General features: G+C 36.7%; 1 protein-coding gene across 2 annotated transcripts in view; it reads left to right on the top strand.

Annotated features, from left to right (window-relative positions):
• The window catches only part of LOC122968473, a 47,028-nt gene that overhangs the window by 27,527 nt on the left and 3,466 nt on the right, over positions 1 to 16,035 (top strand). Inside the window, exons 1-6 of one of the 2 annotated variants that reach the window (XM_044333755.1) lie at positions 2,140 to 2,847; positions 5,630 to 5,713; positions 6,640 to 6,696; positions 7,079 to 7,720; positions 7,823 to 7,888; positions 11,425 to 12,612. In XM_044333755.1, coding sequence (XP_044189690.1) covers positions 5,695 to 5,713; positions 6,640 to 6,696; positions 7,079 to 7,720; positions 7,823 to 7,888; positions 11,425 to 12,612 — 1,972 coding nt within the window. In that variant the 5' untranslated portion in view covers positions 2,140 to 2,847; positions 5,630 to 5,694. Of the gene's footprint in view, positions 1 to 2,139; positions 2,848 to 5,629; positions 5,714 to 6,639; positions 6,697 to 7,078; positions 7,721 to 7,822; positions 7,889 to 11,424; positions 12,613 to 16,035 lie in introns of those variants that run through there. The other variant, XM_044333750.1, reaches the window with a different exon arrangement.

Below are 16,035 nucleotides of genomic sequence, written 5' to 3'. Positions count from 1 at the left end.
AAGCCAAAATATTAATAAATATGAGCATCTGCAAATGGAAAATAGATTGAAATCGTACTCTGGGGTTCACTCACCTTGGACCACATAAATAATGAGGAAGTGACTGATGGTGACTTTTAATGATGTTCTTCCTAATAAACATTTCTGAGAATTTGGGAGCCTCTCCTGACTTACCCAGAAACTACAAGTTCATTCAATTTTACATTTTTTCTTTTATCATCTCTCAAATTTTCATAGTTTTAAAATATGAATTGACAATTGAATTAACCCTTAACATTCAACTTTAACATGTTAATTATCAGTTATTGGGTTACTGTGCTTTTCATACTTAACAATCTAAGAAACAATTGTTGAAATATTATCTTTGTTCCTTCAAATGACCTGTATATTTTCTTGTCTAATTAAACCAGTAAAACATTCATGTAAACATCTCAATTCAATATCCAGATGCAAGTTTAAGTTCAAGAGTCTCACAACATTAACAAAGTTAAATAGTTCAAGTATCAGTTCAGTAACATTCAGGACAAGAAGGTCAGATACTCGAATGCTGCTGAGGCAGACAAATAAACACACAACAGCATTATTGAAGTCAATTCCGTTTCTGGGAGTTCAGACAACTGTTTGGAGCAAGAATGTCCAGTTTATTAAGTACTCATTAGAGCAACTAGTTCTGCTCCTGTTAGTCAAGAGAATGACTCCATGCTGACTCAGCCTTTAACTTCCTGTTAACTAAACACAGTAGTGGCTGAGTAGACTTCAAAAACTTCAAAAGACTGAATCAAAGAAAGTGTGAACATGTATGTAAATCTGTAGAAAATGTGATCAATAATGACACTGTGGCAGTCAGCAGTGTGTGTAGAGACATTGTTCAGTATATAGACGACCTCTCAGAGTGATTTTAGATGGTTTCAAACATGCAGCGTCATCAAGCTGATAAAAATGATCAAAACTCTGCACATGTGAGGATTTTAAACAGTGACTGTAGGTTAATATTAGTGGTGGAAGAAGTACTGAGAGGGTAAAAACAACAATTCAACAGTATAAAAATATACTTTTACAAGTAAAAGCTAAATTAATTACAAATATAAAATACATGTTTTACTCCTAAAATCTAGATCTGAAAAGTAACTACAGTTGATCAATAAATATAATGGAGTAAAAAGTGCAATTATCTCCTTCTGAAATGCTGTTGTGTGGAAGTATAAAGTAGCATAAAACTGAAATACTCAAGTAAGGTACATGTACCTCATAATTGTACTTTAGTACAGTACTTGAGGATGTACAGTATCATATTCTTTTGCACTTTGTAACGCTGGTTTTGAAACATGCTATAAAAAAGATTCTACTTCTTCTTCTTCTAAATGTTCTCGGTCACCTTCCACCACAGGTTAGTCTGTTAAAGAATTTATAAACTCAGGACACAAAATCATTCTAGTCTGAAGTGCAGAAAGTAAAACTTCAAGAAGGGAATGTGGACACTGTGATATCCTAAAATAATCTTTTTTTCTCCAGTCACATGTTTTGTGTTGAAGTGTCGTTATGCCCTTAAAATGGGGAAAATAGTTAGTGGAGAGGGATGAAGAAACCAACACACTGCTCTCACCTTCACTTGTCTGTATTGAGTGAGGGAGAGGAGCGTGATTCCCCTTACTGGAGCAATAGATGGACGCACAATTAACCCAGAAAAAGAACCTACATTACCTATTTGTATTATCTACACTATAGCAGTGGAGTAAGTGAACGTCTCCTCCCAATATAGTACAGTCCTACCTTGACGTGACGTCTGGATGGTGGGTCTACTGGTCAAGTTTAGAAGTTTTCCACACACCCCTGCCAATATATCACCTCACCTTCTCCTCGACCACCCTGAATCGGTAACATTGGGTCTCACAGCCAGTTTGTACCAAGGTTCATACATCTGGACACAATACAGCAGACTGGCTATCAAGGTAAAATAAATGACAATATACTTGCTGACAACAGAGTTGGTCTCTCACAGCCAGCTTCTCTCATTATTTATTAGGATCCACATTAGCACCAGTATAAGCATTGGCTTTTCTTCCACCGCCACACTTACACGCACATTATAACCACATAAACTTAAACAAACCAGCTCATCTCATTTAATTAACAATTAAGTTCATACAAAAAAGCAAACTGGAAATTAAGCCAAACACAAATGATAATCAATCACAATTCCTCAAGAACTCATAGAAAACTTGATTTATTTCTCCTTCATACAAATAAATAGTCATTCCTAATAAACATAAATCCTTGTCTGATGGCATTCTTAAATTACATATTTATCCATCATTTGCTTCCACACATTTAATTCCAAGAAGGGTATAAAAATACATTAGGCTCATTCCCTGCCCAGGAGTGACTTCTAACATCAAAAATCACACTTAACATATAGCCTATAACTTACCCACAATTTATTCACTTTTTTAAAACTCGGTTTGTTACTTATTAACATAAAGGCTGCCTATTATATGTGTTCAGATTGGGGCACTGACTGTGCCAACGGCTTTTTGGGTTGCCCCGCTCGAGTTTGCAGGGGTTCCACAAGATGGCGCCGGTGGCACAAAATGGACACCTGACGAGAACAAACCATGTATATATTATTAATTAATATCACAGCATAAACTACATTACAAAGAAGAGAGAGTAGTTGATAGCATAATGGCAGGATACAGTAAAATATGTGAATAACAGTGTTAAGGCAACTTCCTCATCCACACATTTTCTGGAGGTTGTAACACTATGTAGGACAAGGCAGCTCGCTATATGAATATTTTCTTTCACTTCGTGTTGAGGGTCGGTGGTGCAGTAAAAAAAGTTCAACTGGTGAGTAAACTCAACTAATACTTACATATACCATATAAATACCAAAAAATAATGTAAATACAGTAATGCGGATGGATCAACAGGACCGATTATTACACCGCACTAAGCTTTAGTAGTGACATTAATGACTGAAAATCGATCACTGATCGTTGACAGATGAGCGTCTGTTCAGATCAGATTTACAGAGTGTTATAACTTCTCTAACTGAACTCACTGACACACCGTCAGTTCAAGTAAATACCGTCTCACTTCAGCTAAATGTGTAAAATAGTTTGAAACGGAAATGGACTAAACTGTTCGCAAGAAAACGAACGACTTTCTGTAATTTGGTGTATAATGCGAAACTCAGATAGTTCTCTGTTTATTCTGAGAAAATTCTGTTTCTGTGAGACTATAACAAAGTTTTAATAATTGTATCTCAAATTACAATTTTTAATCAACTGTAAATCCGCCATTTCAGATTCCGGTTGTTAAACAGAACCAGGAAGAGGAATTATATTAAGTAATACAAAGTTACATTAAATGATGTTTTCCTTTATTTACAATAAAGACACAAATGTATTTGCATCTTAGCCGTATTATAGAGTTATATAGTATTTATTCGTGTCTATTCGTGTGACCACATACACGCACACACACAGTCTGCATTTTTTGGCAAAAAGCAGCATGTAGAGAAGACACGTTACCTGAAAGTTTTTGGTTTTGTACCAGTACAGACTGGTTGAAGTGGGATGCTCCAGCTAGGAATGAGTGACACTAACGTCAAACAGTTGTTGTGGTTTGCAGTGTGGACCCAAATGCAGACACAGACTAGAGTGATGTTAATTGAAGTAAGGCTTTATTGCCAGGGAAGTGGGGGAAGTTGAGGTGGATGGAGTGGGGATGAAGTAGGCTGAGGCCGAGGACTGGAGGGCTGAGAGGAGTGAAGGAGAATGGTAAGATCAGGCAGGAGGGAGTAAGTGGTAGTGGGCTGGAGAGCTGGCAGGCAGGCGAGTAATGGTCCAGGGGCACTGGATAGAGAAAAAGCAGTTAGTAACAAGTCCAAACTTTGAGAAATCACTAAATATAAGTGAGAGGCCTGAGGTGTAAGCTACCACTTGGGCAGAAACAACGATCTGGCGATGAGTGGATGAAGAGCCGGGGTAGGTATACTGCAAGCTGATGAAATGATGAGAGGCAGGTGAGCAGACTGGGAGAGGTGATGAGCTGATTGCAGTCAGGAGTGTGGAGCTGGGAGCCAGGAGAGCCACGCCCAGGCCAACACACACACACACACACACACACACACACACACAACATAAACAGAGAAAGACAGACAGGGGAGCACTGGAAACACAGGGAAGGGAAAAAACAGGGAAACACTAGAAAATCTTCAAGTACCATAACAACAGTCTAATTTATATTTGAGTTATAAATGTTCCCCAGGACATTTAGCATATTGTTTAAGGCTAAAAACTTATGGAAGGTTTTAAGGGCCAAAACTAAATATATTAATACATTAATAATTATATATTTAAATTCTTAAATAAATAAATAAATATATAATCATATTATAAAATGCTTAAATCAATGAATAAATCAATAATTCTATAATTTAATGCTCAGTTGGCACCATAAATAAACAAAACACAAATTAAATGAGAAAGTAAATATATAAATGTTATATTTATTTGTGTATTTATATATATTCACACATTTGCATATTTATTGATACATTTCTATATTAATTAATTTATTTAGTTATTAATTTATTCACACATGTATTTATTTATTCATAATTTTATTTATTTATTTATATATATAGGCCTACTTTTATTTATCCATAGTGTAACTTGCTACAGTGCAATAAATAGATATAAATAAATGGGTTAAAGCCTCTGATTGGTCACTCTCAGCCTCAGTTGCTGAACTATCTCTGTGAGGATTGTGAATACAGCTCCATTCATTTCTGTGATAGTCAGGGCTGATATCATTCCAATTCATTCAACAAAGCCCTCAGTCTGATCTAACAAAGCACAGGAATTGGCATTTGCCTCCATCTGTTCAGCTTCAGCCAACATATCTACCATTGTAGCACACAAGATTTCATTAAGATCCGCACCGGGTGCTGACATCTTGAATTAGGCAAAAGCAGTAGATTCAAGTTCAACCACCAATTGTCTGAGTACAAAGACGTTACTGGGACGAGGGGAAGACATTTGTCTTCATTTGAGAACGTTAAACGTAAAGTCAGACTTTTCTGTCGGCTTCCTGACTTGTTTTAAAAAAGACGAGAGAAAAACAGAGAGAGAGAGCAGCTGTGGTCGAGTGAGCTAGAGAGTGAATGAAGAGAGGGAGTGCTAGTAACGTTAGTGAGGAAGCTGGTGAATCAGATCAGTAAAATGTTATTTTCTGATTGTTTCACAGCGGTTATGTTCCAGAGCACAAATACCCTCACACCCCCACTCAACCCTGCTGCGGTGCGCCACAACACCTGATTTGGTCTCTAAAACCCTCCATACAAACTATCGTATACACTGCAGCTAAACTATGTCAGCATTATAAATGTATTTACCAAAAACCCATACATCATGTTGGTGGTGGTTATTTGAGGATTGTCTGTGAGTCCTAAAGTTTAAAGTTTGTCAATTTTAAAAATTACAAATATAGATTCCTCTCTACCATAATAGTCAGTTAGCAAACTTGTTTCGTAGCCATTTTATTGGACCTTTATGAAATCATTATCTATAACCTGTATGTGTGAATAAGAGAACTATTTTTTTGTGCACTTTCCGTCTTTTAGGTTATTGAACTCAGCTGTTGTTCTCCAGTTGAATCAGTCTCTGGTGTTTCCAGCAGAGTGACATCATGGCGACTGCAGGATCTGGTGAGTCCAGTCAGACTTTATTAGTCTGGAGTTTCTCTTATTCATGTCAGTTTCTGGGTGCAGCTGTGTAACTCAGTATTCATGTTTCTGTTCAGTTGGTAGAATATTGACAGGATTTTGTATCTCATATTAAACTGCAGCATTATAAGGACTGAAGAACACTGACTGTGGTCCAACTGTGAGCTGTATCTCTTCTGTTAATGTAAATGACAGTTTAGTCATCAGCAGGCGTCATTTATACTGACAGAGTCAAAAAACCTGAATCTGTTTCCAAACTAAATGTTTCCACCTTAGTAGTGAAATATGACAAACAAGTGAACTCAACACACTGTAAAAACAAGCAAATAACATGTTGACCAGAAACATGTTCACCACTGACCACACATATACTGAATCTACAAAAACTGCTGTAAATAAATAAAACACAAGCTAATAAAGAAACACATTCATCGTTCTGAGAACAAACACGGCTAAAAGCAACGTGTTGCAAATACAGAATCACTACAAGTCGAACAGAACAACAAACATATCTGGGGACACTGTTTATTTAGTTTTAATACTCTGTTTGCATTGTTCTAATCTTTGGTATTGATGGGAAAACAAATCTTTCTACTGACACATTTTTTGAGTTGAGGAACATACTGGGTCTTCCAAGAAATAGACACAGCCTTACACTCTAGCAGCAGGAAGTTTGAATGTTCTGTTGCCTCAGTAAACCTGGGTCCAGACTTCTAAATATACTCTATAGAGAGTATTAGTGTAAGATACTTTATGTGTCATTTAGAATGAACAGCTATGTTTTTGGGTTCTGTTAAAAGTAAACAACAAAAATCAGCACATTTGATGAACTCATATGTTACTGTCATCAACAGGCCTATAAGAGAAAATATAAATAAATTAATTTGTGTTTCTGTTCGTCTTTACAGTCACAGATGTACAAACCCTGAAGCGCAGCAGCAGCTTTGAATATCTGCCGCCTAACAGTGAGTCAGAAGTTACTATTATTATGATAATGTTGCTAATTTGTTGTGTGTGTTTGTGTGTATTTGTGTGTATTTGTGTGTGTGTGTGTGTTTGTTTACACCACACTGCAACAGTAGATGGATGTGTAGTATGTGTTCTGGCTGTATCGCTTCCCCACATTAACTTTATTTACAATTTTTCATTTACTTTGTGATATAAACAACGTGCTTTAATTCACTGTGAACATGGTGACCTGAAAATTTCAGGATTACTGGTAAATTGTCAAGTTGTTGGTGGTTAACAGTTTCTCTAACAGGTAACTGAGCTTTAATTTCCTCTCTGATGTGAGTTTATCCTCTTGGATTAAATGAACATTTAGGCGACTTTTTCCTCCTTTTTCAGTGTCTGAGCTGAGGGTTGTTCTGCTGGGGAACAGCTGGTCTGAGAGGAGCTCAGTGGGGAACTTCATACTGGGAAATATTGTGTTCAACAAAGCACCTGAATGCTGTCTGAGAATCAGTGGACCACTGGAGAAGGAGAAGAAAATAGTTGTTATCAACACTCCAGATCTGCTGTTTTCTGACATTTCTTCAGAAAAACTGGTAGAGCTTTTAAAAGACTGTGATGAACGATCTGTTCCTGGACCTCATGTGTTCCTGCTGGTTCTACAGCCTGAAGACTTCACTGAGGAACACAAAGTGAGACTCTGCAGAGTTCTTGAAAATTTCAGTGATCAGTCATTTGATCATTCACTGATACTGATATCACCAACCAGAAAGGGAATCTTAGGATTCATGGAGAGCTATAAGCAACACCCACATTTAAAAGACATGATCAGAAAATGTAGATACAGATACTTGAAGTTCAAGAACCTTGAACCTCCAGAGCTGTTAACACGCTTGAGTCAAATTGCCAAAGAGAACAACGGAGAACATGTGAGCTATGAACCATATGAGGACACAACATCTACTTTACCAGCTGATCATCAGAGCTCAAAACTAGAGAAAAGACCAACTGGTATCTCAGATGCTGTTAAAGCTGCTGGTAAGTGAGGAACAATTCTGACAAGGTGTTGAAAACATAAATTCTCCTCCTTGATTAAATTAGACTATTAAGTTTCAAGTTAATGATGTCATCTTTTCACAGGGCTGCATGCAGCTACAGAAAACACTCTGCAACTCAAACTCTCAGGGAAAAACCCTTCATCTCACAGTAAGTAAATTCATCTCAATGCTAATCATGTATTTGCATTTTTGGTGGCATCTTTTCAACAGTATTAACACAAAAAAATCACAATAACTCACCACTGAAAAGCAATAAAATAAAAAAATTATATGAAATCATTTTACATGTTAGTTTCTCTTTCCATTCATGTTTAGCTACACTTTGGTGGAGAAGAACAATATTTCCTGTTATGGCACCGATCACTGCCATAAAACATTATTATTATTTTTCAAATCGTTTATATTTAATGTCTCTGGCTGCCATCACATCTTTCTTCAAAGCAGTTATAATCAATGCTTTTAATACTTCTACAGTCTGATCTGTCAGTGAGCTAAAAGAGAGTGAATATTGGACTAACATTCACCAGGTGGACAGAAACACGACTCCAAATGAATGATAATAAAAAATAAGGAAATAAGCAACTGTTTGCTAACAAGTTCAACATATCAACTTAAAAGCTGATGATGTGTCAGTGTTGTGTTCACTGCTCGTTTCTGAGGAAAAGTAGTAGACAAAACTTCAGTTAAATGTCATTTCTGATGATTGAAATATAGTATCTAATGAAAGATGATTGATGAATCTAAACACAACAATTCATCTGATATCCAGCAAAAGGCAAAGGCACTGAGCTACACAGGACATAATAAAATCCCTTAGTAATGGCTTCGAGCAGACAATCTGTTCTTATCAGATATCAGATGTTTTGTAGCAAGACAGCAGATGGATAGAAGCTTAGATTGACAATGAGTGTGGTTGAGTTTACCAGCTGTGTAAATTGTATAACATGAGCTCAGTAGTTAAGATCTGTTTGAATATAAAGAACTCAAAGAACTCATTTCAAAATGTGGATTACCAAACACAAACATCTTTGAGCTTGATAAATTGTTTGACACTTTGAAATTAGGGTTGAGGTTTGATAGTATTTTATCCAATCTGAGTATCAATTCAGCTTTTTGAATCTGAGTCCAATGTTTTCTGTTGGTTTTGGCACACAAACCATATTTGGTGAAGAGCTACGTGCTCCAAATACTGGCAGTACTGATTTAAAACTATTAAGGTGATTTGCTTAAATTATAGGTGTATTATAAAAGTTTAAGGTTCCATCTCCTGAAACAGAAGTGACGTCTAATCTCCTTGATTGTTTCATTACAGACAGGCAGAGACAAACAACAACATAGCTTTGAGTGAGAGGTGTGGCAGCAGGAATGCAGAAAAACTATGTGAAAAAGTCTGTCTTAAACCAGCAGTCAGGTGTCCATATGAGCAGTAAAGAGGTTTTCCTCGCTGTAATCATTCCTCCTGTTCATACTGGATATTAAAAGATCCTTCAAATGTGCTTTCAATGGAAGTGATGGAGGCCAAAATCCACAGTGTGTCCACACAGTCATTTAAAAGTCTCTGTGAAGCTTCTATTCAGCTTCAGATTCAGCTTCAGCAGTCTGAGTTAGTCATATCAAGTGGATATCTGACACATTTACAGTCTTTTTAGCATCAAATTCCCTCTTTGTGTTTCCTCAGACAGTGTTTCCCTGTTGAGCTGTGGTGGAAGTATAGTAACAAAAAGAGGAACTTTGACACTAAAAAGACTGTAACGTTGAAAGATATCTACTTGATTTGACTCATTTGGACGCTGAAGCTTCATATTAGCTTCAGATTAACTTTTAAATACATTTTTGTACAGAAGGAGGACTGTGGATTTTGTCCCCCATCACTTCCATTGTAAGGTCATTATGAAGGGATCCTCTAATGGTCAGTATGAACAGGAGGAATGATTAGAGCAAGAAAAACAGGTTTCATGTTGTTTTAAGACACGTGAAAAATTGTGAACCGTCCTTTAAGAACAGTACACTACCATGATTAAAAGGGCACATTGGATATATGTTGTGAGAGGCTTTGTTTCATTTGCAGGAGATTGAGTTGGTACTTTAAGTACATCTGGTTAGTCATGAATAATATGGTGAAACATCACATTTTAACATGTTGACACTATGAATTGCAATAAAGGCCATAGGTTTGGTTTTAACTTTGGTAGACATTTTTTGTTGGACAGCCAAAATAATTGTGTATGTGTATTTGCTCTCTATCATTCTTTTGTCTTTTATAGGCACATGTGCTCACACACAAACACACATAAAGAGCCTGACTCTGCAACACGTTTACTTTACTGAATGTATTTGCTGACTTGCCTGAAACTGGACTTGATCTGGTATCATGATTTTTTTCTCTGATTTTTACATTTTATTTTATTGATAGACTACTCAAGTATAAATCTGAGACCAACATTAATATTTTAAAATAACATATTATAGACTGTCATAATGAATGTTGCAGTAAAATAAATGTATAGAAACTTGTAGGTAATGTGCTGCTCTGTAAGCTGCTGTGAGGTTTTCAAACCTCTGCTGAGATTCTCAACTCAAGAGTTTTATGACAGAGACACAGTGATGCTCAAACCTCTTTAAACCATCTCAAAAACTTCTATTTGTATTATTTTTCATTCAACTCCTCAACTTATGGCGAGATCTTTCACTATGACATCAGAGCTCACCTGTGTGTGTCTCTGTGCTGCTCAGGCTGCTGCTGACAAGATATTCGTAATAAAATGATACCTGACAGTCACAAACACATCAGTTGTACAAGCTGTGGCTAATTTAACTTATAAATAATATTCATGTCGTAATGACACATTTACAATAATAACTTCCTGATCCATTAAATAGTAATTATTTCTCCCACTAATTTCAAAGATTGTTTGGATTTATTACAGAACATTCTTATTAACTAAGATCAACTGTTAACTGTCACTTTGGTTCTTCTTCTTGGTCTTTGCTTTTGGGAGGAATTTTCACCAACTGTCAAAAAGTTGTTTAATTTAACAGCATATCTGAGCAAAAATCACAAATTAGCTAACAACATCTAATGCCTGAAATTGAATATAATATCAAATTATCTTAGTTTTGTCCATTGAAGTCGTTTTCAATTCTGTGATGCTGGGAACGTTTAAACTATAAATACAAAATGCTTCAGATTCTCCACATCACCAACTCTATTGCTGCTGTTGCTGCTGCTGGTCAACAATGCATACAGCATGAAGTTTAGGGTTGCCAGATCATCAGGTCGAGTGTCCCCCATGTCCTGCGCTTTCACTCTTTATCATAGTAGCGCGTTTTTTTGCAGAAAACACACAAACCTGGCAACTCTCCATAGATCGTACTGTTAACATTACGTGGCTAGATTGTTTGAGAGCTGTAAAAATATTGAAAGGAACCATCCAGCAACACCTTGATATTGGTAGGGACATGTCCCCACTGTCCAAACCCAAATCTATACCCATAATTGCACTAGAACATTGTCAGAACCAACAAATGACTGAAAAAGTTCTCAAGTGTAGACAAGCAAAATGATTTCAGCCTCATAGTGAGTTTATGTCCACAAGTTTATACAACATGCTGTTTATGTGTGATCACTGCAATCATCAAGATTCATTTGTATTATTTTATCTTTCTCTCTGTGTTGTATTACAGCTTCTGCATTCAGGATTGTGCTGTTGGGGAAAAGTGAGGACAAAAAGACAAAGATTGGTGACTTAATCATTGGGAACCAAGGTTTTCATTACCAAAAACATTCACCTATCAAACAATGTGTGGCTTCCTGTGGAGAGTGGGAAGGAAAACCAGTCACAGTTGTTAAAACTCCAGACATGTTCAGTGTGTCTGAGGAGGCTGTGAGAAGAGAAGTGAAGAACTGTTTGACTCTTTGTCCTCCTGGACCAAATGTTCTGCTGCTGTTAGTGAAGCCTTCTGATTTCACTGAGGACGACAGACAAAGACTGAAGTTCATCCTGAGTTTGTTTGGTCAAGATGCTTTTAAACACTCCATGATCATCATGACACATGACAGGATGGACATGAATGTTAATAAACTCCTTCAAGACTGTGATGGAAGACACTACAACATGTCTGAAGATAAGTATGGATTGTTAATGGAGAAGATTGAAGAAACCGCAAATAGAAACAATGAAATCCTTCTGCATGCACACAAACTCATTAAACCAGTTTTAAACCTGGTTCTGTGTGGGAGGAGAGGAGCAGTGAAGACTTCAGCAGTCAAGGCCATTTTAGGTCAGACAGAGCTTCATTCAGTCTCCAACTCATCAGAGTGTGTTAAACATCAGGGAGAGGTGTGTGGACGTCGGGTTTCCCTGGTGGAGCTGCCTGCCTTGTATGGAAAACCTCAGGAGGCAGTGATGGAGGAATCATTCAGGTGTATCTCCCTCTGTGATCCTGAGGGCGTCCATGCCTTCATCCTGGTCCTACCTGTGGGTCCCCTCACTGATGAAGACAAGGGAGAGTTAGAGACCATCCAGAACACATTCAGCTCTCCAGTCAATGACTTCACCATGATTCTGTTCACTGTGGAGTCAGATCCTACAGCTCCAGCTGTTGTTGACTTTGTAAAAGAAACCAGAGACATCCAGGAGCTCAGTCAGAGCTGTGGAGGAAGATATGTTGTTCTCAACATCAAGAACAAGCAGCAGATCTCTGAGATGTTGGATACTGTGGAGAAGATGAGACTCAACAAGGATCAACCATGCTGCTACACAACTCAAACATTTGCATGTGGCAAAATGGATCAGATTGTACAACAACAGGAAACCATCAGACAACTACAGGCTGAGCTTGAGAATCTGAAAACAAAGACCACAGAAGCTGGTAAGTACTTCAATAATATAATCAAACTTAATAATAATACTTAATAATTTCTGTTTCCTGTCAGCCTAGGATACATTATAAGCTTGAGTTTATATATAAATACAGTTATAACTCTGGGTCAAGTTTTTCTGGCTCCAATCAGAGTCCTTTAATATTAGATCTGATTCTTGTATTTATATAGCAGTAGAGGATATGCAATGATGATTCAATACATATCAGACAGAGACTGTCCTCCCAAAAAAAACGATACAATGGGTTGTAAATACCAGTGGCCCAAAATGACTAAACAAAACTCGGGACTATGTCACAGGAAACCATAGTTCATTTCCCGTTTCCAACTGCAACTTTTATATTTCTAGCTGCAAGGCAAGAATTTTTTTAAAAACCATTACTACGATTGTCCCCTAACTATAGCAATGTGGTTATTATTGTAGCCAATGTGACGAAGGTTACCTAACATCAACTACACACTAAAATTCCTGCTAGCCTCCTCTATCCCAGCATATTTAAAAAATGCAGTGGAGGAGTGGAGAGCAGTGACTGCAGTGTGTAACGCAGAGGGTCAGAGGACACTGAAGGTTTTTCTCAATACAGAGTGAAGCAAGTCTGGACTGTGCACTTGAACTCCTGCGGTGGGAAGTTCAGCTCAGGAATACAAACTCCAGAGTACGGGAGGATGGAGTAGCTACTCATTTACAGTTGGAACAGCAGCGTTCTTGCTGAAAGCAGGAAATCAACTTGTCTCTGGTGATCATGCTTCAACACACCTTTACCTGACTGCACTGTAACAAAATAATCCCAACTCACATCTTTTGGACAAAAAATAACCTGATTGACAGTGAGATCCAGTCAATGATGTTTTCCAATCCATAATGTAGCTATAACAAAAATCCAATCTATTATGTATGTATGTGTCTACAGAGACATGAGAGCCAGCACTAAATTAACTAAATAAAGGGAGATGACCACATGTTGATGATTAACTGGTGATACATGCATGTGTGAGACAGATGTGTGGTAGTTGTGGCTTATTAGGACACATTGTCAACTAACCAGGAAATAAACATTCTCATCACTTCACCTCTCTATCACATTCTCTTGTCTGTGCCTGTTGAAGCATTGCAATAGAACATTTTTACTGAAGCACTGATTTTGGTCTCAACAAAAATACATGAGGAAATACAAGACCATTGAAGGTTATAATGTATCATCACTGATGCCTCAAAGCTAAACCACAGAGACATCAAGGCAGCAGGAGAGACAGGAAACCATGAATCACAGTGCTAATTGTGACATTAACATACAGTAATAAAACCTGAATGATGTGAGGGAAAAAATAACAATAATGTTGCCAATTCAGGTTCAAATATGCAGCTCAGCTTTGTGTCTTGTTATAAAGTAGCTTCACTTCACCCATTTATATGACATGTTATAAGGAAAGACAACAGTACTGCTCAGTAGTGCTTGTATTTAAACACATGCAGTGCAAGATGATCCAATTTCAGTTCCTATTTGCAAAATGAATGTTGACAGTGACTCCTAATTTGGATGAATGAGTTTGCTAAATAATGTTAAATATTGTGGTGAGAGAAATAAAAGTCTGTAGCCTTTGATATGAAACATGATCCATGGCAGAAGTATCATATATTAATTAGGTGTATCACACTTATCACACTCACACTATTAAATTGCTCTCGAATTGACTCGACATCAGATTAATTACAAAATATGATACAAGTTTTAAGTCAACAACAAGAAAATTCTGTAAATGATTCACAGTGTTTTGAACAGGTGTTGACACAGTCACCTTCTTTGTCATTCCTTAGTCCTCATTTCAAGCATCTTGAGATCAGCCTCAGACACACTCAGCAGCTCCCCACATCTCTGAAAATGTTGGAGGAAATTTACAAATAGACATTATTTGGATAAATTGAGGACATTTAAATCTAAATATTTACTTTCTCACCTGAAAAAACATTTAACCCCTAAACCATACTGACAGTCCTTAGGAAAATTATAACAACATCTAGCCTAGAAAAGTGATTTTAAAATTTGTGACGTCATCCTGATGTAAAAATGTAAAGTCTGCAAAATGAGGAAGCAAATCTGGAAGCTAGAAAATTTTTTATGAGCAGTTTTCATTTAAGTGAGGAGGCGCCATCTTTGACACAATTTAGCTCTCAATGTTTCCTTGATAAGAGCAAGAACACTTCCGCTCATTTGGACTGTATTCAGCTGGGTGCAGACTTTAAATTGGAACAGTACTGCTGTGCTGTGACTGATGATGTTTCTAAAAGAACAAAAGTACAGACAAGAACACAGATTAAGAGAGGACCACAGCTCTGTGTAGCATGAACAGCCACAGATATAAACACATACCACATCTGGGCTGTAGGATGTTAGACTGGAACTACTTGAACAAACTGATGGTAAAACTTAGTGAATGTATCATTTATGAAAACAGTCTGGAAAATGTCAGTAGAGTGTTTATGAAAATATAAATATTAAAATAGAATTGTGAAGTATGCACTGACATTTGACAATTTTAATAGGCAAGGAAAATTTATTTATATAGCACATTTCAACAATAAGTCAATTCAAAATTCTTTACATAGAGCATAAAAGGCATCAAAACAGAATATAAAAGCAACACAAGTAAAAAGACATAAAAACAATCAAAAAGTGTTAAATTTGGAAATAAAAAGAAGCCAAAAGGGAATAAGACAAGATAAAACAAGAGAATAAAAGTTACAGTGCAGTGTAAAATATCAACCCTCAAATTTGGTTTAACAAAAGGCAGCAACAAACAGAAAAGTCTTTAGCTGTGATTTAAAAAGAACTGAGAGTTTTTTTTTTAATAAATAGTCATAACTATTAAAAAAAAATGTATTGAATATTCTATACTTTTTAAATCATCATAGTAGCCACATAACAATGCAATATGAAGACAGAAAACACTTTTAGGATAATTACAACATGCAGGCTCAGGTTTAATTTATTTTAGTAATAGTAACTCATTTAAACTAATACTACTAACTAATTTTTATGACAACCCAAACTGCTGTAAAATTGATGAATTAACTGACATTTCAGAGTTATGACAGCTGTAAGAGTGAATAGACCTGTCACTCAATATACATGTATACATTCAGAGCCTGGATGTATAGAACATTGATAGAACTGGATACTGCATTCAAAGATAGTGTGAGAGGATCCTCTAGAGAGAAGACATCTCACTCTGTTGGAGTTGTTGGAACTACAGAAACACTCTGATTGTACAGTGATGTTACAGAGTGGAGCTTCTTCCCTCACAAATGATCTTTGGTTGAGTAAAGACACACAAACTGACAACAGACAAGTTTCATTTTGTCATTTACAGAATGAATTAGTGACAGCTGATATGAGTTTGTCATTTTTACTGCT

The sequence above is a fragment of the Thunnus albacares genome, chromosome 2, assembly GCF_914725855.1.
Source record: "Thunnus albacares chromosome 2, fThuAlb1.1, whole genome shotgun sequence".
NCBI classification, from domain to species: Eukaryota; Metazoa; Chordata; class Actinopteri; order Scombriformes; family Scombridae; genus Thunnus; species Thunnus albacares.
The sequence above is the reverse complement of the archived record's forward strand: the minus strand, read 5'-3'. Positions and strand labels throughout refer to the sequence as shown.